Genomic DNA, 25,655 nt, shown 5'->3' with positions numbered 1-25,655 from the left:
CATTTTGTGCATCACTTCCAACATGAACATGTTGCAAACTATAGTCATATTTCTTAGGGATGGGGCAAGATGGCAGCGTGCAGATGTGCAGTGGTTTGGAGCTCCCTCAACTGGTATCTCATTTTGGTGTTTTCCTTCTACTATTTTCAAAGTTTTAAATTATTTATTAATTTACTTATGTATATTGAACACCATGGGGAGTTTGCAATTTTGTTGTATGCTCATTCATATTATAAAAAAAGAAAGTTTTTCTTTAGGGAAGCATTCACACATAATTTCAAGTTATTAGGCCATGTTTGACTAATCTAGGTCATTCAGTTTACAGACATTTGAGCCGCAGCATCTGACAATAAATAACAACGTCTGCTGCTACAACAGCAACTTTTCAAATCTGTTAGCACCACGCCAAGTTAAATTGGCGGTTTGAACAGGTTAAATGCCACAGACTTGTTCAGCATAACCAGCTCATTTGAATTACAATGAAATATTACATACAAGAAATACAGCAGTTAATAAGTACAACTCTAATTCCAGATCAGGTGGGCTACTGTGAAAACATGACTAAAAGCCGACTGAAATTATTTGCAAATCCTTTTTGACCAACATTCAATTAAATGTTGTCTAAAGACAAGATATTTAATGTTTAAACTGATAAACTTTATAGTTTTTGGTAAATATATACTTATTCCAATTTGATGCCTTACAACATGTTCCAAAAAATTTGAAACACGGGCATGTTTACCGCTGTCTGTTGTCACTTTTTATGCCTCGTAGACACACATTACTCATTTGCGGATATATTAATTGTTGGTTTGAATTACCACGTGGGAGTATGATGACTATGAGACAAATACAGAAAATCAACCTTATCATCTAATCAATCAAGTAAAGAATGAAAGCAAAAGAGGGAGAAGAAAAGAGAATTGAGGACAATCATCAATCATGTCTCTATATTACTCACATATTTACCTCCTTCCTCAGTTATTAATACTTATTATTTATTACTTACACACACACACACACACACACACACACACACACACACACAGAGCATGGAAGAAACAACCGATTTTTCAGTGTAGGGCTGATTTTGAAGCCAAGTATGTTAGCAGGGAGCCAAATCCGCCTCTCTTGCTCTCACTTTGTTATTCCCTGAAATCACACAATGCTGAGTGAGTGAGTGTGTGTTTAAATGAGTGTGTGAGTGAGTGTGTGTGTTTAAATGAGCGAGTTAGTGCGTGTTTAAATGAGTGCGTGAGTGTGTGTGTGTGTGTGTTTTAAGGAGTGCATGAGTGTGTGTGTGTGTGTGTGCGTGTGTGTGTGTGTGTGTGTGAGCCATTTTTTTCATGTGAAAGTGAAGCATACGCTCAAATGTAACAAAGTGTTTCCTATACAAATCACATGGCAACATTGTTACATCAACATATGACTGGTGTGTGCTACACCACCCAGGAAAAAAAGGCAGGATATCAAAATCAATAACTCTGTGTGAGAGATATCAGAGTAGAATGTGATGAAAGAAAACACTTTTTTGGGAACAAAGGAAACGTGTCAAGAGTTGCAGAAAGCCAGTAATGGTGAGAGAGAAGAAACACATTACTAATCTGAGGTCAATCATCTATCACCCTTTTCAGAAACATCTGATTTGATTTTTTTATCCGAGTTTCAATCATCATGGTGTGTTGATACAGTTTATACAAGCAGTGACTTAATTTGAACAGAAGGTTGTAGCAGAGGCCAGAACAAGTTGAGTGCGACTGCTGTCGGCTCTGCGAGCTCCGTGAACAACAACAGCCCCATTGATTCCCTGCTGTGGACTGAGCTCTTGTTACAGCCTGATGATTATGACTCAACAAATGACACCTTCCACGAGTTGTTTGTGCTGCTGGTGGTGAAGCAGCTATCTGTTGTCTGTCTGAGAGAAACCTCACAGCTTTACACTCTTTGAGTCATCAGCTTTCATTAGCAGCTGTGATATTTGAACTGCTAGATGTAGTAGAGTCTAAAGCCTCGTTTTCACCAAGCAGTTTGGTTCAGTCCAGTCCAGTTCATGTCATTACAAATTATTTTTCTGTTTCCATAGTCAAAGTTGTGGATGTTTACAAAAGAGATGTCCCATTCCAGTTTTCATCACTAGCACACTGTGAAATCACACTAAGTTGAATTTCAGTTCAGAGTTGAGTCGGACTAACACGCTTAGATAATGTGGTTGGGGGTTGATTTACTCTTTCATGTATACACCTCAGTCTTTCCTGAACTGGCCTGGGTGTTCTGCACATGCTCCATTGTCCCCACACCGGGCTTTAACCCGAAAGTCAATCAGCATAAATTTGTAGAAGATGAGAAAAATAACAGAAGAAGAGGGGAAGAAAACAAAACAAGACGAAGGTACCAAGTATACCGCAGAGTATTTTTGAAATGTACAGCGCTGAAAGGTTATTCATGTTTTCAGCATTCGACGTGCAGCCTGTTTGCCACTTGCTAACTAGTTTGGTATGTGACGTAATAGGTCAATCAGAGGAAGGTCTAATAGCAACTAGCTGAAAGGGGGCGTCAGAGGAATTGGACATACTTCTGTCAATAAATGGATTCTCCTACAGTGCTCGTATACTGGAACAAGACCTGCAGTCCAATTAAATGGCCTAATGGAGCTGTAATTGTAGCTCCACTTAACAGTGCATGGAAACGTTCTGACTACAGTCTGTTGATTGGTCAATAGAGAATCGACTCTCTTGCTTCACTACAGTAGACTGTAACCACTGTTCCTATGAAAGCAAATTTACATACATCAGTCAACTCTTACTATAACATGAAAGGAAGTTTCCTGCCTTTTCAAGTTTACTAGTTAACAGTTGGCAGCTATAAATTGAGAAACATAGTTTAATTTATTGGGCTGCTCAAAGGCTACTGCTGGCAGCAAAACGCAACTTTTAAAGTAGAATGTTTTCTTGTATGTTCTCCCTTAAGGTACTGTACCGAAAGTGTCTATAGAAAGCCAGCGGGGAAAAGAAGAGAACCAGTCTTACCCTCAGTTGCTCTGTAAAACTCCTCACTGAGTGTGCTGGTTACATCATTCCAGAAGGTGTAGAGGATATCAGGCTGCCCATCCTGTTATCAGAGAGACAGAAGAGAAGTACAAAGATTGTCAGATATCTGTGGTGAGTTGATGAGTTGATAGGAACTACCTTCTGACTTTTACCACCTTTTTTTCCTGATCATTCATGTCTGTCTGATTTGTCTTTTTAACTTTCTTTAAGTTATAAGTCGAAGTTGTGGTGAGATGGTCCTATGAACAAGCATTTACATTCTTTGTCATTTGTCACACTTTGAAACATTTTTTGTTTTAATTTGAGAGCCTCTGATAACAGACTTGAGACTGTAAAGGAATTCTTTACACACAAAATAACCATCATATAATCAGTAAATCAAGCTGTGGTATCTTCAATTTTGGAAAAAAAAAAACAAAACTACCTGCATGCCTTTATAGAAAACGGCAAACAAATGTGGATTTATTGATTGATTGGGGACCATGTTTAAAACTACGTCAAAATATTCATTTACAAACACTCTCACAGTATAATCCAAGAGTCATTTACCCACTCATATGCTCAGTGCTTCTCAAACAATCATTTTCACTAAAGAAACCTTAACATTGGAGTATGGCTTTGGAGAGAGCAGAGATAAGTCGTACTTTCAGCCCAGTTTTAAATATTAACGTTTTTGTGAAGTATTGCGTATACCACTGAGATAAATGAAATTTCGATAAACTACTTGAGTGGTGCAAGACTTTGTAATATAGATGTATAGATGTATATATAGATGTTGTAATATGTTGTAATATAGCTTTGCTGTTGTTAAATCAATCAATATGTGTTCTGTTTTCCATAAAATGTCTGAAAATATAAAGGTAAAATAAAATAAAATTAAAAAGTAATTTGCCTAAAACATACCAATAAAATATCCAAAACTATCAATGAAAGGTCAGAACAAATATTAGTAAAATGTCTGAATACAATGTCTGAAATACATTAGTAAAACATCCAAAAATTATTAATAAAATGTCTGAAAAAATATCAGTAAAATGTATGAAAAATACCTTTTTTTCCCCTTATGTAATAAAGATAACATGGCATGACTAATAGATTTACAAATGGTCACTGTGTGGGCAAAGTACAATGTACTTCTGTTTTCAGTCCTAAAACTAGTCAGCATTTCAGCACCTCTGGTTCCCTCATCTCGAGTCAATGGTCTTTTTTAATGGCTTTTGTGTTAGATGCCTAAAATAAGGTCTTTGGTAAAAACAAGATGAAAAGACTTTCAGGTTTTGTTCTACAAAAGAAAACATGTCAATAAATATCCCACTGAAAACTGTGAAGCTTTGATGTCCTAAAAAAAGGAAGTTGCTAACAAGTGGCTAATTAAGTCCACAGAACATCATCATGCTGAACACTGCTTTACAGCCTCATAGCGGTGGGAATGTGACTGTAGTGTAGTTAGTTATAGAGTAACATTAGCTTTTTACTTCTGGCGACTACATTTAGACCTCAAAAATCCTAAAAATGGATTTCATTTGTGAAAAATAACTTGCTGAACAAAACTTATATCATAAACATTTTTTTTTTTTGCCACAGAGCTTATTCTCTGCGATATTAGAAAATGCAGTTGGAAAAACCTATTGAGTTTTTGACAAGACAACCAGGGCGATGCTAAAACAGGCTGCCCATGCTAAAACCAACCATGCTCAAAAAACATCATCCCTAGGCCACTCTATTTCTTAAAACTAATCTCAGCATCCAAATGCACTACAGAGACAGGCATGATGAAACTAGCAGTTCCGATGGAGATACAAGCAGAAAAAGAGAGCATTGGTGGTTATGTTTTGAACAGCCGTCTTGTAACCCAAACTGAAATGTGGTCTCAGGGTGGCAGCTGCACTCCAGAGTAACACAGCAATAATTATTTATGACTGGAATGAAGTGAAAACTCTCTGTTGTGTACTACTTACAATGTGTGATGATGTGCAAAAAAGTAATAACCCTAAAATTGAGACAAATAATCGTAAATACTGATTGCGGTCACAGTATTTAGGAATGGTACTACGAAAAAATAGAGGATTATAAGACAATTAAACAAACGCAGAGCCTGTGGAAGAACTGCTCTGTGGAACTACTAATGGACAAGACAGAGAGCAGGAAGTGCTGTGGGACAGGCCGACACACCAACACACACAGATCCTGACTGAGGAAAGTGCTTTCATTATTTAATGGGATTGGACATGTGTGTCTGTGCATTGTCCTCTAGTCCTCCATTAGTGCAGCCTGTTGCAGGTCTGCTCTCCAGCTGTCTGACCTCTCCTCTTCACATCCTCGTTTCTTCACAACAGAGAAGAACAGAAACAAAAGACACTTTTGAAGCAGGGGTTCTTCTTCTGGCTTAGTCTTGGAACTCTTAATGCTACAACATACATACATGACATTTTAATCGTGCGCTTCCAGTTTGTATTTGTTCCTTTCCTGTTTCATCATGCTGATGCTCCCACAGCCAACGCAGCTCTACAAAGTCTGTCTTCGCAGTTTGATGTAAAGGAGTTGAGCCTGACCTTAACCACATCCAACACCTTTGGAGTGAGCTAAAATGATTACTGTGAGCCACACATGATCACCAAACATCAGAGCTAGAACAGAAGAATGTATGGACCCTTAGAGAACATAAACCAGGGTTATGGAAACTTAAAGAATTAGGTAAGTTACAGACATTGTTATTTATGTATAAGGCAAAAGAAGAGTACTAGCAGAAAACTTACAAAGGTTGTTTGTTATTATGTCAGAGGATGAGGAATACAGAAGGACATTTAGTTTTAAGCACCAGTTTGCCTATCAACATTAAAGCCTATCAACAATTCTTACTGAGCTCGGAAGATCAGTTTTTTCCTACTATAACCCACATACTTGGAACATGTCTCAGCAAAAATTTAAGCTGTCTTTATTGATAACACAGACAAATCTAAGGTCTAATTTTATGATCACATTGATTGTGACTGTCAGTGTTTTTAGATTTGTTTTTCTAAAAACAATGTCTTGTGTTTTTGTGTATTGGTAATTATTTTGACTGCAATGTTGCATGTGCCTCAGAGGCATTGTAAATTAAAGATCACCCCATAGAGTGTATATAAACATGGATGATACACCCCCACTTACTCCCGCTATGCACAAGTGAAGCTAAAATATCTGGGATACAGACATTGCCATCTTGTGAAGTTGATATCATTGAGAGTTGAATTCTGCGCAGGAGCGATGGAGGTTGGGGCTGGGGGAGTGGTCGCCAAAACACCCATCTGACCAATCATGAGCAGCTGCATTGAATGCAAATGAATGAATTGGCCTTCATAGCTGTCAATCATTGCAGAAAATCCCCTTTTTGTAGAACAGAATAACTCGTTAAAACCAAACTTATCATAAAAACAATCACTTGCACAAACATCAGGGTGATGAGAAGTACCTTCAGTGACAGAAACCAGCTTTGGGAAACATTTATTTGGCGTGTTTAAATTTTAATGTAGCCTATGTCCCAATTACTAACATATAGGGACGGGCTTTATGACCTATACTGCAGTCAGACACCAGGTCGTGATCCAGATTAAAAAATTACACTTTGTGGGTCATGTTGTCCATCTTTATATAGTCTATAGTTCACCCTTACTGCATTTTTTGAGGTTTTAAATAAAAGAAATGAAATTGTGTACACTATTATCACAACTGATATTCACTTTTTTTATGTGGGACTGTTTAAGGAGGCTTAAATTTTTTTTTTTTTGCTTAACCCCTGCACAGCTACACTGCTGAGCCTCCATGTTGGACTGCAGTCTGCTTCTCCAAACTGGGGGGGTGCCGACTGTCATCTACTATATGTAACACACTGACTTTAGATAAGTACCCTATACAACCCCACTTAAAACTATCCCTTTAAGCATCATCTGAAATAGCTTTGAAGCAAAGTGTGATCACACTGAGATCTAACGACCAGCGTTAACGTGAAAATCTGATGTCAAACTGACAGGAAAGCAGAGGCTGCTCTGTCTTATCTCTTACAGCGTGTTAATAGCCTGGCAGCAGCACTCTGTACCAGCAGTGGAGATCTTCCTCCTGCTGAGAGCTGACTGATGGGAGACAACTCTGTCCATCACATCAAACTGCACAGCATCTACACAGTTTGTTTGTCTCTGCCTGAACAATGAGTGGGTGGTGACTTAATTGTGATTACATAAAGAAACCATGATTGAAGTGATGACAAAATGAGTGATCCTGGGACTTCAGAACCTGAGCACGAATCTGAGGCTCCACTGACTATATTCTAAATCATAGTGCCTTCCTCATAATGAGTTATAGCTCGGTAATAATATTTCTGAGATGTGACTGATATGTATGTTCACTTCTCTGTGGACACATGACGGTGAAGAGTGACAGTGCATTTAGACATGTCATTAGGTCTCCAAATCACACCTCCATCTCTGGGTAATTGGTGAGAGCTTTGTTTCCATAGCAACTGTCTCCCGCTTGGATTTGTACAACTGGGTTGCTGCGGAGGTAAGAGAGTGAGACACTGATGGTGGTTCTAATGATGTGTTAATGACTGCCATGATGACTATTGATAGGACTGCTACTATGAAGTGACTGTTCCCATGGCCTGCTAACCTGCAGCTTCTGACTCTTCCTCCTTTGCTTTCTTCTCACTTCAACTGTCTGCAACATTTAACTTAAGTACAAAAGCAATTTCAGAATTCTTACATATTTCAATTTACATAAATTGCCCTTCATTGCCTTTAAAGGCTAGCTCAGATTTATTTTAAGTCTATCTTAATAATATCCAGATGTGAGAGAGGTCAGGTAAGCTCACTTATTTTTGATTCCACACCCGTCACCCCAAATCTTCTGCTTTTCAAACTTGTAGTCTTCAGCCAGATCGACGCTGACTCATGAGGCATCACATGAGGACATTTACCAGACGTTGCACAACTCATTAATTTCATATGATTAAACACCTTATTATCCGTTGACCCTGACAACTTTGCCTCCTTGCATATACAACTGTGTGCAACTTCAATTCCAAAACATAAATAAAACAGAATGTAATGATCTGCAAATCATTTCTGACCTATATGCAATTAATTACACTCAAAAGACAAGATATTTAATGTCAAACTCCTAAAATGCTTTCTGAATTCCAAATTTGATTCCTGCACCATGTTCCAAAAAAGTTGGAACAGGACCATGTTCATCACTGTGCAACATCACCTTTTCTTTTAACAACAAACAGCAAGTGTTTGGGAACTGAGGACACTAATTGTTGAAGATTTGAAAGTGAAATTCTTTCCCATTCCTGCTTAATATCTGACTTCAGTTACTCAACAGTCCGGGGTCTCTGTTGACGTATTTTGTGCTTTATAATGCTCCATACATGTGTAATGGGAGTCAGGTCTGAATGCAGCAGGTCAGTCTAGTAGCTGTACTCTTTCACTATGAAGCCAAACTGTTGGAACACGTGCAGAATATGTCTCATTGTCCTGCTGGAATAAACAGAGACATCCCTGAAAAAGATGTCATCTGGATGACAGCATATGTTACTCCAAATCCTGTATGGACCTTTCAGCATTTAAGGTGCCTCCACAGATTTGAAGTTACCCATGATGCCATGGGCACTAACACTGCCCCATACCATCACAGACGCTGGCTTTGAACTTTGAGCTGTCTCAAACAGTCTGGATGGTCCTTTTCCTCTTTAGCCCAGAGGACACGACGTCCATGATTTCCAACAACAATTTGAAATGTGGATTAGTCAGAACCACAGCACACTTTTCTACTTTGTGTCAGTCCATATCAGATCAGAACATGTTGCAGGCAGCAAATCCAACAGTGAGTATTTTTTTACAAAAAACAGTCAAAAAGTCAATTGGTTAAATGTTTAACCAGAGGGTTTGATATGTAGAACCCACAGTGCAGCACTTTTACTTGGAAAATAATTAGAAGTAAAGGCAAAGATAGATAACAAACTGTGCCAACCTAGCATCTGCCCCGTGCCCTACTTTTTCGGCTGTCAATTGTCTTTGTGGTAGTTTGTTTAAAGTGAAATTTGTTACAAATGTTGCAAAGTGGCACCACTAAAGTACAAATCTGACCTAAACTTATTGGCCTGTCTCATAAAGGGACCTTGTGTTAGAATCTGGTTCTGTCTGTTTTTGTATTTTAAAGTGCTTACATAACAAAGTGAATCAAAAGAAGACTTATTAATATATACACAGGAACCCTGGGCTCAGGTAGGATTATTCCTGACTAGCAGTGCTGGTCTTTTCATATAATTAAGATGTCACATATAGCCTGCTGTGTGATGTGTACGCGATGTGGACTGAGAATAGACAGTGTGCATGACTGCATAGACTTTACTAAAACTTTAATTTTCTCTCCTTTAAGTCTTACGGACTGTTTGGCACATCTTATGCACATTTCAGTCTTCATTTTTTGATCACTTTGGCTGTATTCATGCATATGGCAGAATTTTTTAGCAAGATTATTCATTTTATGCAGTTTAATCTTGGAATTTCCAGCTCAGCTCCTACAATAAGTCTGAAATACACTGTGGAAACTAAATAGTTACATTCAGACTGTTAAGTGCAAAAACTGCACCATTGAAACTCATTCAAACTGCAATTTGTGATCCCACAGCCATCAAAGCATAAAACATGCATTGTATTATTTCTGGGTTCTGGGCTTTTGTTTTGGAATTTGTCATTTTGACTATTTTCCACCTGATGATGTCATTTTTACCATATTTGGCATATGGAAAAAATATATGCTATTTCCACTGTCACTGTCGGGTGCACTGTCACAATCAATACTGCTGCTAATCATTTACATATCCCTGGCTGTAATCATCAAAAAGAAAGTCCACGTTCCATGTACTTGAAAAATAAAATTCTTTGAAAATAATTATTTTTTTCATCTAAAAACATAGTGGCATTCTGACAAAAAAGGGCTAAAATTCTGAAAATTCATGAGTATTTGATATTTAAGATTAGAACTGATGTTGGTTAAAAAAATAATTCAATGAAAAGAGAAAATAATATTAATGTATATTATTTTTCAAAGTGATATGAGTGTTTGTAATAATAAAGCAGACCCGAAGGGTTAATAAAGTGTGGCCAGATGGCACACGAATTGAGGTGATTAAAATGAATGTGTTGCAGAGACTCCTATACCTGTTTCAATCTATTCCCCATATGATCACAGAAACACAGTTCAGGACCTGGGAAAAATGGATACCCAGATTTATCTGGGCCGGCCGAGGGTCAAGTATATTACACTTCAACTAAATAAGGTTGAGGGAGGTCTGTATTTTTTTGCTGTCCAGGGGAGATTCCGAGTATGTGCATCATGTCCCCTTTACTGTGCAAGATGGAAAGATATAGAAAGTAATATAGAAACTTATCAAATCCAAGCAGCATTAGGAGACAACGGAAATGTATTGCATCAAAATACCAATAATGAAATTATTAAACTAACACTGACTATCTGGTGCAAAATTGTAAAAGAATACAACATGAAAGGAGATATTAAATTACTAGCCTGGCCTGCCCTGGACTCAAATGTCAAACTCCGACTGAATGAGGGTGGATTCAGACAATGGTGGGATAAGGGCATAACAGCAGTATGCACATTGACTCAGGGAAATGAGTTTTGAAGAACTATAGAAAGAATTTGGATTAGAAAATAAAGATTTCTACCAGTATCTACAAATCAGAGATTATTACCAAAAAAAGATAAAATCAGAAATATCAAGTGAGGGCTATACAGTGATAAATGTCCTTATTGAAGCATATAAAAAGGGCAAAATCAAAAATTATTTTCCAAACTATAACAGAGTTTTCAAGAACAGAAAGGGAATGATACTAATTATATTAAAACAAAATGGGAAAAAGAACTAGACACATAAATAGTAAAAGAGAAATGCTGTTCAATGTGGGACACACAACACTCAACCACATGCTCAAAGAGGTGGAGAGAATTTGGCTGGAAAATCCCGACTCGTTTCTTTATTACGCCTCACATTAAAAGCACATTTTCCCAGTCACGACGGCAGTGCTGGAGGCTGTGAGGGCACATGAATGCCAATCATTCCCACATCTTTTGGACCTGTCCTAAAATCCAATCATTTTGGAAAAACATATGTCTGGCATTTAGTAAGATTCTTGGATATGTAATACCTATGGATGTTAAGGTCCTGTTTTTTGGTGCAATTAAAGAAGATAATTCATATAAATGACTGGTATCTGTGTAAAATACTGCTTATTGCCAGTAAGACAGCGATTACATTGAACTAGTACAAATCTGAACCTCCAAGTCTCAAACAATGGGTTGACATAATCAAGGAGATTTTCATAATGGAAAGGATGACCTTTGCATTGAGGTCTAGAGTAGCCAACTTCCTCAGAAAATGGGAGAAATGGACTTTTTATATAAGCAAAGAAATGGACGCTATCTCTGTGAATACCTATGGACAATGATGGACATTAGACAAGTTGGACTAAGATTTTTTTAATTATGTCTATTATTATGTCTTGTCTAAAATGTGAAAATTCCTTTAAATAAAGGGTGGGATAAAAGATGTGGCCAGACTTAAGCCTTGTAACTGCTGATTGCAGCTATAATTATTACAATTTAAAAACCAGAGCAGTGGTGTCAACCCACCTTGATGATGTCATCGATGAAGCACACATGAGTTACAGGGTCTCTCTTCTTCATCAGGACCTTCTGCAGATGTTGCACCTGGAAAATATGCACAAAACCAAATCGTTGTCAGAAACCAAATCGTTGTTGTCATCATCTTTGTTTGGACAGTCCCTGAGTGGTGTCAGGAGGCTGTTTACCTGTCTGCATGCAGCACAGATCTGGTCCATCAGTTTCTCCAGGCTGGTCCAGAGAGCAGCACGGAAAGCTGCTGTGTTGCCTGGTGTGGGCAGCACTGCTCTGCCTGGTGCACCTGAGAGGGCAGAGTCACTGAGTTTCACCTTTTTGTTTGTTTCTAACATATGAAACCACCATCATTCCCCTGTTCCCCAACCAAACAGCTGACACACAAAGCTTTTATGATCCTTTGCACAAATACAGGAGCTAAGCAGAGGAGCTTTTCTCACATGCTTTCTTAACCCTTTGAAACCTGAACAATGTCGCGTGATTTCTCATAAAAAAACATGGAGAGAAGGTAAAGAACAAAGAAAGAAGAAATTACCGGAAAATTGGCAAAATATTAATAAAAAGTAAAAGAAAACTACCTTAAAATAAGTAAACAAACAAAAAAAGAAAATATGATCTGGAAAAGTGCTTGAATAGATATATAATAATAATTTTGTAACATAATAATAAATAACACAAAGGTTTTTTTCCTGGGTGGTGGTTGTCCTTCACATCTTTCTATATCCTCTGTCTACATTCTAAGGTTTTTGCAGGTTTGTGAAAGCAGCACAAGCGTAGCTCTCAGGGAGTTATTCTTTTTCCGAAGCAGCAGTTCTTCAGCAGGGGGGGATAATTGATATGAACTGGAAGAGAGTTGTTTTTGTTTACTAATATATATACACACACACACATACATATATATATATATATATATATATATATATATATATATATATAGTAAGTATATATAAGTAAACACTAATATAATATCTCTCTCTTCCTCTTTCTTTCTCTTTCTCCATCACTCTCTTTCATGGATATCATATTGTCATCTACTGTAATTCAATTGTTTTTTACAATATCTATTGCACGTCTGTCCGTCCTGGAAGAGGGATCCCTCCTCAGTCGCTGTTCCGGAGGTTTCTACCATTTTTTCCCCCCAGTTACTGGGTTGTTTTGGGGGGAGTTTTTCCTTAGTCGATGTCAGGGTCTAAGGACAGAGGGATGTCGTCTGCTGTAAAGCCCTCTCAGGCAAATTGTGATTTGTGATGATGGGCTTTATAAAAAAAATGACTTGACTTGACTTATTATATATAATTTTTTTACTGTCTTACACCACCCCGTCTGTGTTAGGGGTTTAGGGTTTAGGGTTAGGGGTTACAGGCATCACATTTAAAATGCTAGTACATTTACAAAAACTATAAATTATATCAGTGTGACCATTAAATACTTTGCACTGCATTCAACTGAATATAGTGCAAAAGAGATTTGCAAAACATTGCATTCTGTTATTATTCACATTTTACAAAGAGTCACAACTTTGGATCTGTTTTTATGATTTGGTGACATTAAGAAAAATATAGATTATCTGACTTTTTGTTAATAGAAAACAACATGATACACTTTTTTCTTTACTTTTTTTGTAAGTGTTATTACAGAATCCTGACAAAATTATTAAACCTTTAATGATGATTAAATCTTTAACCTAATCAGGTCCGGTTATCGAAACGTATTTTGTTCATTAAGTAGAACAACGAAGTGTCCACTACTGTACATCAGAATCATGAAAAAACTCTCGGCCTCCAGCCAGAGCTGTCTATTCTCTGTGGCAATGGTATAATAATCTATTTTGGATCAAGCCAGCCTACGAACTGGGTCAAATTATAAATTGCCATTGTCTTTCATCTTTTAGAAATAAGGACAATGTATCCAGTGTGTGTGTGTGTGTGTGTGTGTGTGTGTGTGTGTGTGTGTGTGTGTGTGTGTGTCTGTGTGTGTGTGTGTGTGTGTGTGTGTGTGTGTGTGTGTGTGTGTGTGTGTGTGTGTGTGTGTGTGTGTGTGTGTGTGTGTGTGTGTGTCTTTGTGTGTAGAAGAAAAAAAATCTCTCTTGTCTTACCTCTGGGGTTGGTGGGCTGTGTCAGGCCCTTGATGTCCAGAGCACTGTTGATGTTGTCCTGTATGGTGGTCCTGTAACCCCCCACGACAGAACTGATGGTCTCTCTCAGACTTCCCAGGTTGTAAAAGACCTGGAGGGCTGTGCCGACCTGTGTCGGGTTCTGACCGACAAAAGAGAGAGGAAGACAGAGGAAAAGAGATGTTAGCAGTTGTCCACAGTGCTGTTTTTAACAACATCAAATCAACATCTTGGGTCTGAGAGTTTCATACACAAACGTGCAGTCTGACAGTGAGAGCAGAGGTGCAGCAGCTGCTGATGGTACACCTTCCACTGATTTCATGAGAGAAGTGTAAAAAAATGAGGAGAGGAGAGGAGAGGAGAGGAGAAGAAAGGAAAGGAGAGGAGAGGAGTTTTTCTCCGTGGGTCTGTTGAGCTCCCAGTCAACAGATGGGCTGGAGGGTCTCTGCTGGCACAATCAGAGCGCTGAGGTGAAACTAGCTCCTACACAGCCGAGGCAGCTTGTCTGTCAACTGTTGACATAATTACAAAAAAAAACAAAAGACAGAAATCCCCGGGCTGATATTTGTGTGTGTATACAGTATGGATATGTGTGTGTCTGTTTCTCTAGAGCCCCATATGGCCACACACATAACACAGTGACATGAGTTGTTAGCCGAGGCTACTCCAGCAGTAGTCAGGCTAAAAATACTTCTACTGAGGGTGGAATACACAGGGGAGGGAGGAGTGTGTGTGTGAGAGAGAGAGAGAGAGAGAGAGAGAGAGAGAGAGAGAGAGAGAGAGAGAGAGAGAGAAAAATAATAATAAAGTCAATTGGTTAAATGTTAAATATCTTGTCTTTGTACTGTTTTTTTTTTTTCCATAAATGTTTTATTATGTTTTTTTTTTTCAAAGTGAAACAATTTTCAATTATACTCGTAATTACAAAGTAGTTCAGTATCACATGTTTTGTACAAATATATAGACCAAATATAGAAAAAAGAAAAAAAAAACAATAACAGAAATAAAATAACCCGAAAATAAAACATAAAACAAAATAAAACAGGGCCTTTCACAAACATTACTTCTCTTTGGAGTTTAGGAGGTAATCATCACTAGATACAGTACATGGCTACAAGGGATTCAAAAATTGGTCAGGTCATCAGAAACATCCAAATCCTTAATAAAGTCAATAAAGGGCCTCCAAATCTTTTCAAATACATGTTGTTTTGATTTATGAATATACGTTATTCTTTCCAAAGGTAAGCTAGTTAACATCTGTTTTAACCATTGGGAAGTGCCAGGTCCATTCATATTTTTCCAATTTAAAGCAATACATCTTTTTGCTATCAATGAGCTGAAATCAATAAAGGTACTTTCTGCTTTACTAAAGTTATGTTTATCCGGATATATAGCCATTATAAATAATTTGGAATCCAGCGTGATCTGTTTTAAAATTATCTTTTCAATTACGTTTTTCACTTCTATCCAAAACGTTTTTATTTGACCACATTCCCACATACAGTGTATTAACGTACCTTTTAAGCCACATTTTATACATATATCTGGTATGTTCCTATTGTACTTATTTAATTTCACAGGTGTTGTATATATACGCAATAGCCATTTGAATTGTAATATCCTTAAGCGACTATTAATTGAAATTTTATGGACTTTACTGCATGCCCTTTCCCAATCCTGTTCATTGATATTGGCAGATAGGTCTTCGTTCCAAGAAATTAATTTCTTTGTCGAATTTTCTGATGTATTACATAACAACAAATTGTAAAAGTCTGAAATAATACCCTTCCTCAAAGCATTCTTTATAAACAATTTTTCCAGTTGTGTATGAGGAACCTTATTAAGGCCACCTTGATTGGTATTGACAAAACTTCTTAACTGTAAATATTTGAAGTAGTGTTTTCTGTCCAAATTAAACCTCGATTGTAGTTCCCCAAAGGACATAAAAACATCTGACTGTGGAGGGTAAAGGTTACAAATCGTTTTCAGTCCCCTTGATGCCCATATTTTAAATGTTACATCTGCCCTCCCAGGTATAAATGACTGATTACCCCAAACTGGGCTAAACTGTGACAAAAAGTTTGACTCATTCAGGTATTTTCTGACCACATTCCAGATTTTTACCATGTGTTTCAGAATCGGATTTCTGATCTGTTTAAGCATTTTTTTTGCCGTGTCAGAATATAGAAATGATGGAGGAGGTAATTTTAAATTATGTGACTCCATCTCTACCCAGTGTGGATTAACTTTTTCTGAAAAATAGAATGTCAGAGAGCGAAGTTGTGCAGCCCAGTAATACCACAAAAAATTGGGGCATTTTAACCCCCCTCGATCAAATGGCAAATAGAGGAGGGAGAGACGGAGTTTTGGTTTACCATTGTTCCAAATAAAACTGGTTACAACATGTTTTATCCATTTAAAGAAATCAGAAGGAGGAGGCAAAGGAATATTCTGGAATAGATACAACAACTTTGGTAGTATGGTCATTTTGAGAACATTAACTCTTCCCATCACCGATATAGGCAACTTCATCCACCTGTCAACTAAATTATTAATTTCCTCTTTTATTTTTTCATAATTAATTTTAACAGTCTGCTCTATATCTGGCACTATCTGTATCCCTAAATATTCATTTACCATTTGTACTGTTTTTAACAGATTTCAACAAATCATTGCATTTTTTGTTATTTACATTTTTAAGACTGTCCCAGAGGGTTTGATATGTAGAACCCACAGTGCAGCACTTTTACTTGGAAAATAATTAGAAGTAAAGGCAAAGATAGATAACAAACTGTGCCAACCTAGCATCTGCCCCGTGCCCTACTTTTTCGGCTGTCAATTGTCTTTGTGGTAGTTTGTTTAAAGTGAAATTTGTTACAAATGTTGCAAAGTGGCACCACTTAAGTACAAATCTGACCTCAACTTGTTGGCCTGTCTCATAAAGGGACCTTGTGTTAGAATCTGGTTCTGTCTGTTTTTGGATTTTAAAGTGCTTACATAACAAAGTGAATCAAAAGAAGACTTATTAATATATACACAGGAACCCTGGGCTCAGGTAGGATTATTCCTGACCAGCAGTGCTGGTCTTCTCATATAATTAAGTTGTCACACATAGCCTGCTGTGTGATGTGTACTCGATGTGGACTGAGAATAGACAGTGTGCATGACTGCATAGACTTTACTAAAACTTCAATTTTCTCTCATAGGCATAAAACATAGTCATCGCCTATCTTGCCAAATTTTATTTAAAACATAGGTATCAGTATCGGCCCAGAATTTAAAAATCGGACATCTCCAGTTCAACAGGATGGTGAATTTGTACTTTCTACTTACTACTTATTTTTCATTATCACATATTGTTTTTATTGTTTCTTCTTTGAGTATTTATTGATATATTTGATAATTATAACACTTGTACAACATGTTACTAGTACTGAAAGCAAATTTGCACATATTCTTATTTTTTTGTTGATAGCCTGGTTTAAGATATGAAGGTATAAAATATAATAGAATAGTATAAATACATTATGAAGCTAATCAAAAGCATGATAAGAGGTTTAATTAGAAAACATGGAGTGTCTGTAATGTGATGGGATGGCTGTGGCTCAGAGGTAGAGCAGGTTGTCCTCTAATCGCAACGTTAGTGGCTCGATCCCCTCATCCCTCACACCAAGAAACATGTTGAAATATCCTTGAGCAAGATACTGAATCCCATATTGCTCCCACGTGAGTGTGTGTGAATGATTACTGATTGGCACCTTGTACAGTAGCCTCGGCCACCAGTGTGTGAATGGATGAAAGTGACATGTAACAAAAAAGCGTTTTGAGTAGTAGTAAGACTAGTAAAGTGCTGAAAGAAGGTTGTCACATGTGCAGTACTACTGCGGTACTCCTGGCCACAGAGAGATTCGCATGATCAACATGGTCATCTCTCCATGTCGACAGGAACTAAACAGAACATGGCTGTTGCATCACGGGAACACAAGCTGAAACACTGCTACAACACTCCTTTGGACACTGGCAATATGTCATCATACACTAAACAGACTGTCTCTCTGTCTCTGTCTCTGTCTCTCTCTCTCTCTCTCTTTTACACACACACACACACACACACACACACACACACCCATCTTTAATGGGACACTGTCCCCCTGAGAACAAGACTTTCTGGGGCGGATGAGGGTTAGCAGAGCTCACATGTGCTCCCTCTCTCATGTTCCTCACAGGACAACACATGTATAAAGTACTCATGTCTCTTCTACCTTTCTCTTTCCATTTTACTTAGAATAACAGTCCAACACATTAAAAAAAGTAGAATTTCCTTTTCTTTAAAAAAGAAAAAAAAAACTGAACAAAGAAAAAAAAGCACAAACACCTACAAAAACATAAAGGGCATCTGTCACCAGATATTCTAGCAATAACAGATCACATCAAAAAATTATATCACTAAACAATTAAAGGCTGAACAACGTAATTCCAGTGTAAATGCACCATCACTGTTTCTGTTTCTGTGACCCTTTCACTGCCTTCACAGACTCAATATGCAATGTTAACACCTCAGGACCAGAAATAGCAGCTGGGTGGAAGGACTGGCTGCATGTCAGATTAGCTAGTGCATTTCCATAAAGGCATTTACTGCTCTGTGTAATTTGGGTGCACTGTTGTATGAGTGTGTGTGCTTAACTGAGCTCCCCCTTTAAAGTCCAGGATTCAAATCATCAGTCAGAGACCCCTTAGTCACCTAACATTGTGTCAAGTTGCTATTTTTGTTGCTAGTCAGTATGCTGTGCAGTTGGCTTCTGGGGACATTTTGTATTTTGGTCTCCAGATTTTTCTGCTGAGTGATCACTCTTGGCTTTCATGCTACTCTTTACTATACTACTACTTACTATACAGAGGAGATACTTGGCACAGAGGGAGACAGAGGCCACATTTATATGGAAACGATTTCAGGAGAAAACGGCAACCTTTAGTAACGTTTTGGCGGTTCATTTACACGACAACGCTGTTTTGTGTGCCTGAAAGTGGAAAGATTTGAAAATGGGGTACAGAGTGCAAACTCTTGAGAACACCACCTTTTTTGTTGTCATGAAAACTGGCAATATGGTGTTTCCTCTGACAAAGGGGACCTTTTGCACGTGCACATTACAGTCTCAGTCAATAGCCAAGCACAAGTAGGTGGACAACAACAACAATAGTGGACTCCCGAGTGCTGTTTGTGCTGCTCATCCTCATTAATTTAACAGTGCTACTCCAGCAAAGTGAAGATTTACTACACCATCACTTTGATGCATTACTTACATGCACCAACTACTAAATACACCTTTATGCCAACAAAGACACAAATACGTACATACACATACAAACGCTGTGTGCAATAGCCGTCTTTGTATGTTTACATCTCACCGCTCATTAGAAGAAAGTGTATGTGCGCATGCGCGTTTTGTTTCATCACAAAATCACACTGCCAACTACTGGCCTGGCATGTATACTGCAGCGTTTTTAGTCATTTTTGCGGCTCTGTGTGCACAACATTTGTTGTGCAAAAGACCACAAAAATGTTGTCTAAACGCTGAACTCTATAAAACGTTATGACTCATAGTGAAGAAATACTTTAAGTGGTTGGAGGACTAGAAAGGTGCCATGCAAGTCTATTTACTCCCATTAACCCTTTGTCACCTAAGCAAAGTGCTTTCATTTCTTTTTAAAAAACATCGGAATGAAATGAGCAACTTCACAGGACATCGTCCAAAAATGAGCAAGATTAGTAAATTAGAAGTCATTTACAAGACAATTAACTGAAAATAAGCAAAAAACATAAGAAGTGAAAAACAAAAACAAAAATGAAAATGGCCTGAAGGAAAAAAAATGATAAAAGTGTAAAAAAAATAATAATAGGCAGGTAAAAAAAAGTCTTGTAACATTATTCCAAATCTATAATTATTTCATCAGAAATACAGTTTTCTGGATTTTTTCCCCTAGTTTTTTGTTAATTTTCTAATAATCTTCCCCCTTTTTTAATAATTTGCTGGGGGTGTACCCGCACCAAAATGAAAAAAATCAAAGCACAAGTTATTTGCTACATTACATTCCATGATTGAAAAGGGGCAGGGAGAAGAAAATCTTTAGTAACCAACCTCTTTCTCAAAAATAAATCAACAAATTATTAGGGTTTTCTCCTGACCAGAATTAAGATGTCTTTAGCTTTTATTTATTGACATCATTTTGATTATTGAATCTATTTCAGATTTGCGAAATATTCTCCTGTTTGGCAAATAACGTCATGTTCTCATAATACATATTTGTTTAAACCACAATTAAATGTCTGTTTTCTTCAACTTTCACAGACTCAGACTTTAAACTTGAAGGAAATTACTATTTGACTTTTATTATGATAATTCTTGATATCAGCTGATATGAACATTTCTGTTGCGATAGCATGTTTAGCCACCTTGCCAAGTCTTGTGTGAGTGTGAGTGTGTGTGTGTGTGTGTGTGTGTGTACCTGGATCTCCATGCCCTGCTCCAGCAGTCGCTTGGCCTGGTTCTCCACCTCCAGTCTGGCTCTGCTGATCAGCAGCAGGTCGTCCTCAATGACCTCAATGCCGCTCAGATCCACACCTTGTGACAGGTAGTCTAAAGGATGTGCAAGCAAGCACATGCATGCACACACACACACACACACACACACACACACACATACACACAAACCCCAAATTGTTAAATTTTCCATCTTTCCAAGCGTGAGGTCGAAGGCATGTTTCTTTCCATATTTACATTTGACATATTGCTCGATATGAGGAAAACTTGCATGGCCTACGAGTTTCACTGCATTCGCACTATAAAGCTTTATCTGTAGAATGGTACTGAATATGGTTAGTATTATTTAGGCCTGTACATATGTTATTTCTCATCTCCTCATAACTTAGGATTGCTGATATGAGATTTCATGCTGACTTGCTCATAGTTACACTTCTTGCAACAACATCTGTATTGATTAATCACATCAAAAACACAAGGCAGTGCCAGCTCCTTTATGACATCAGAATCCATTCAATATTCAAACCATCATTCACAATATTTAAGTGTCATTCCATATATTCAGGATTTATTCCATACATTCAAATTTTAACACCACATATATTAAAACTTTAATTTTATACATTCAGGTTTTACTCAATATTTTCAAACTTTCACTCCTAATGTGAGGTTCATTCCATATTGTAAAATTTGAATTACCGTATATATCGTCAAACTTTTAGCCAATATGTTTCATTCCTTATGTTAAAGGTTTCATTATATATTTTCAAAGTTTTATTCCATATATTCAAACTTTCATTCTAAATATTCTAATTTTATTCCATATATTCACAGTTGCATCGTCATCTTAATCGTCAGACAAAAATAATGTTCAAAATTCAAGACAATAACAAAGACAATGGCTGTTGTTTTGTTGTCACTTTCACAACAGCCCAGTGAGTCTGAAACGTCAACACATCTTCTTTGTGATCAAATTATCATATTATTTTATTTAATTTGCATCCTGTTGATTAAATGTTGACAGCTGGACGTGTCAGCTTGACAGATTTGTCAGCAACACTTGTTTCAAAGAAGCACATAGCACTTCTGACTGCGTGTTAAAACATTTCCATTCTGCTGTTTCCCCTGCATTGTTTGTCCACCCACCTGCTTTGGAAAGCCTGATTGTGCATTGCAGGAAGAAATATTGACTTGCCTTGCAACTGAATCCTGTTTTTGGTCTGATATGAAATTAAATTGATGTAACCCTGTCAATATATGTGATTTTATCCAACAAATCATGAGTGCTCTGAACAAAAACTTGGCCTCCACCATAGGTAGTCTCACAGCAGTGACAATCAAACTGCTGTCAGGATTTCTGCTGCTTCTGTTCACTCTCAGATGTTTCTGCTACACCTTCAGTTAACACTACCATTCACAGCCATTTACAAACAGGCCAAACAGCAGTGCAAGCTTAGGTAAGCAGTGTGTGAAGCTCTAAGTGCTTTAAAAATGTAGTGGATAATACTTTTTTTTCAGGATCAGGCAAACAAAGTGTGTTGGGAGTTTTGAGGCAGAGCCTTTGCAGCCCTGAACTGTGTGGGAAGATCAGGATCAAGAAGAATCACTCAGCCAGGCAGGAAGAGAGAAAGAGGCAGGCAGAAAGATGAGCGGGCTGGGATAAGGAAAGACAGCTACGATGTGATGGAGGAAGACAGACAGCAGACAACTGACGTGTGTGTGACTAAACCAAGGCCTGCTGGTGCAAACTACAGGGACCCATTGGAGGAAGAGCTGAAGATTTCATCAACATAACCTAAATTTTTCTCAGCTGATTTCTGTTAAACTGGTTGTTCTACCTAAATATAATAGTTTTTTTCTAAATCAGACTTACAATAACCTGTATAGCTGTGCCATTCTAACTCAGTTTTTCTATTAATGGTTTTCAAGGATGTAGTCGAGAGCTAACAACTAAAAACTCTGAGAAAGTTAACTGGCTTTCCACAGTGAACAGAAACACCAGACCAATTTAAATCACTGCACAAATCAGAAGCTGTTGGCAGCAACTCAGAGGCCTGGAACCAGGCTAGTTTTCTCCCCTCCTAGCTTTCTCAATAGCTGTGAGGGGAGTTATAATGCATCATTGTTCTGTTTGTAACGTACGATCGCAGAAAGGGGGGCAGAGTGGTCTCGCCCTGGGACAGGATGCAGTAACAGCGCCAAAGTGAGGTCTGTGACGTGATCTTGTGCTGCCTTCATGTGCCCTTTGGAAATATTGTATTTACGAGTTATGAGCACATGAACGGCCCTCCAAAGTCGAAATTTCGATGATACCAGAGTTGCTGAGTTTGGCAGCAGAAATGGTGCAAAGTATTATTTAGTATCAGTATCAGTAACAGTATCAACAGTTGACAATAAAAAATATATATTTGGTTATTTTGCTCCTATTCACTTTCATTTACTTTTAGTAGTTAGCAGTTACATTTTAGTATCTGCTACTATTAGCTGTAGCAAGCAAGCAAACTTTAAACTTTAAAGCAGCAAGGACAGTATACTAACATTAATAACTAACTATCATGAAGACTTGATCTCACACAGCATGCTGAGGTTGTTGTTCAAAGTGGCGCCCATCATGCCTCCTTTGATCGCTGCAGGGTATAACTACACACTGGAACAGGAGGATGTCGCCGTTGTTCGGTTCTGTGTAAACATGCAGGGTGGAATAAGGGGTAGACTTCGCTACTATATAGACTTCAGTGCCCTAGAGCACCAACTCTGTGTAAAAGCGGCTGGTAATAGATATATCTATATTTTTACTGAGAGATCGAAAAGTTTCAGTTTCACCAACTGTGCCACCAACTCTGACAACAAATTTATTCATTTATGCCTCAATGCCAGCAGTGGCTGACACCCGAAGCCTTATGTTTTCAGGTTGTCCTTCCGTCTGTCTGTCCCATTCTCAATATCTCACACATGCCTTGAAGGTATTTCTTCAAATTTGGCACAAATGCCTACTTAGACTCAAGGATAAACTGATTAGATTTTGGGGGTCAAGGTCAAACGTCAAGGTCACTGTGACATCTGTCTCATTCTAGTGAATGTGAAAGCTCAAGAATCCTGAGAGCATTTTTTCAAATTTGGCACATACGTACCCTCAGACTCAAGGATGACCATATTTTGGTGGTCAAAGGTCAAAAGTCAAGGAAACTGTGACCTTGCATCCGTCTCATTTTTGTGAATGTGAAATCTGACCTAATGAGAATTCTTGTAAATTGGGCACGAATGTCTGCTTTGGGTCAAGGATGAACAGATTAGACTTTGGTGGTCAATAGTCACTGTGATCTTGCGTCCGACTTATTTCAAAAATGTGATATCTCAAGAATGCCTTGAGAGAATTCCCTAAAATTTGACACAGTTGTCCACATGGACTCACTTGGACTGATTAGAATTTGGCGATAAATAGACTGCATAGTGATTTTGTTGTCTTTTTTGACCACTCAAAGTGCTTCCACACTACATGTCACATTCACCCATTCACACACACATTCACACACTGGTAGCCGAGACTACTGTTCGATGACACGGCATCGAGAGCAATTTGGGGTTCAGGATCTTGCCCAAGGATACTTTGACTAGAGGAGCTGGGGACTGAACCACTGACCTTCCGATTTGAGGACAACCCGCTCGACCTCTGAGCCACAGCTACCCCAAGTTCAAAGGTCAAGGCCACTGTGACCTTACAAAACATACTTTTAGCCAAATTCAGCAATCCATATACTTCTTATGACAACATTTCACACAAATGTTTTATTGGACACAATGATGAAGTGATAACATAATAATTTTTCTTTACAGATAACACAGCATGACTAATTTATATTTTGTGAGCAAAGTAGTCCTTTTAGTATATTTTTCTATAGATTACCTTCACACCAACAGTAACTTCTGATCAAGAATAGCAAAATGTAACAAAGGTGGGATAGGATTTTATGAACAAAAATGTATTTGGTCTGTGTTTGTTTTCCTTAAATTCTCTGCCATCATCCCAACTGTTCGTTTGATTACTTACTTTTTAGATAAGCATCTTTGTGACAGCCAATGTGACAAATCAGGAAGACAAAAGGTAAATGGAAATCAGCCTCTCATAATGAGAGGTGCGGGGACTGATATTAAAGCATTTCACATGTGTTATTTGTCTAGAGCTGAAGATTGTTTGCTCTTCTTCCCAGAGAGAGAGTGAGACGGCGAGATGGAGAGAATTATCAGGCAGGTGGCTGGCTGAGGCACAGAGAAGGAGGGAATTGGACAGGAGCCACATTTAATTCAAAAGCAATCCACTCCAAGCCTCAACTCGAGTACACAGCCTGCCAGAGAGCACGATCAAACAGCTGAGCCCCGCTGCTCTTTGCTTGTTTAGATATGTGCGTTTGTTGGAGAGAAAGGGGAAAAAAGCGTGGTCTTTTCTGACTTGTGTTATAATATGCTCAGAAGCCTACACGCACGCACGCACGCACGCACGCACACACGCACGCACGCACACACACACACACACACACACACACACACACAGCACAGCACAGGCACAGGTCATTGGATATTACGTGTTAGTTCCCACAGGATGAGCTGTACTGAAGCACAGACGTGCTTGCTCTGTGCTGGGGGGAATTTCACTCAGCTTATTCTCCAGAGGACATTATCAATAATCAAAGTAACCCGTACGTAAAAATATCTTTTACAACACTGGAATGTATTACAGCATTGCAGCTCATGAAATGAGGTGCATGGCAGAGTGTAACTCCCTTTACCATCACCTTGGTGATGGAGGTAATGGGCAGAGTGGGTAGGGGTGGGAGCACACAGCAGGGGGGGATCTGCTTCCTGCTTCACAGAGCATATTTAACAGTCAGGAAATAATTATCACAAATAAAGACAGCTGAGGTGTAGGTGAGAGGTGGATCTGAGGGGGATTTTATGAAGGAGGCTACCCCAAGCACTAGGGCCGGGCCATATGACCTCAAATCAATATCATCATTGATTGAACATTTGACCTCGATAAGATTTTTGAATAATTATTTTGCTTTTTGGTTTTTTTTTGGCTTTATAGTTCACTGACAGCTTCATGTGACCATGGTGTGTTGCACTGTAATAACTATATGTTGTCTCTATCTCTATAGTTAGAGAATGGGTGAAAGTAAGGTCATGCGCCTGAGGCCCTGCGCCCCCAAATCACTACATCTGCCCCTAATAATAATATTGAGAGATCAGTGCAAGCGGCTAGAT

The 25,655-nt window shown here is 38.2% G+C and overlaps 1 protein-coding gene across 1 annotated transcript in view; it reads right to left on the bottom strand.

Annotated features, from left to right (window-relative positions):
* cog5 (component of oligomeric golgi complex 5) overlaps positions 1 to 25,655 on the bottom strand; it is a 70,288-nt gene that overhangs the window by 12,968 nt on the left and 31,665 nt on the right. The window contains exons 7-11 of the mRNA XM_088072870.1: positions 20,362 to 20,492; positions 13,840 to 13,999; positions 11,918 to 12,030; positions 11,739 to 11,816; positions 3,027 to 3,108 (exon numbers count right to left, since the gene is read on the bottom strand). Of these exons, the coding sequence (XP_087928996.1) occupies positions 3,027 to 3,108; positions 11,739 to 11,816; positions 11,918 to 12,030; positions 13,840 to 13,999; positions 20,362 to 20,492 (564 nt within the window). The remainder of the gene's footprint in view (positions 1 to 3,026; positions 3,109 to 11,738; positions 11,817 to 11,917; positions 12,031 to 13,839; positions 14,000 to 20,361; positions 20,493 to 25,655) is intronic.

The sequence above is a fragment of the Plectropomus leopardus genome, chromosome 22 (assembly GCF_026936395.1).
Source record: "Plectropomus leopardus strain MGB_pleo_1.0 chromosome 22, ASM2693639v1, whole genome shotgun sequence".
Taxonomy (NCBI): domain Eukaryota; kingdom Metazoa; phylum Chordata; class Actinopteri; order Perciformes; family Serranidae; genus Plectropomus; species Plectropomus leopardus.
Note: the sequence above shows the minus strand (reverse complement) of the source record. Positions and strands in the feature narration are given on the sequence as shown.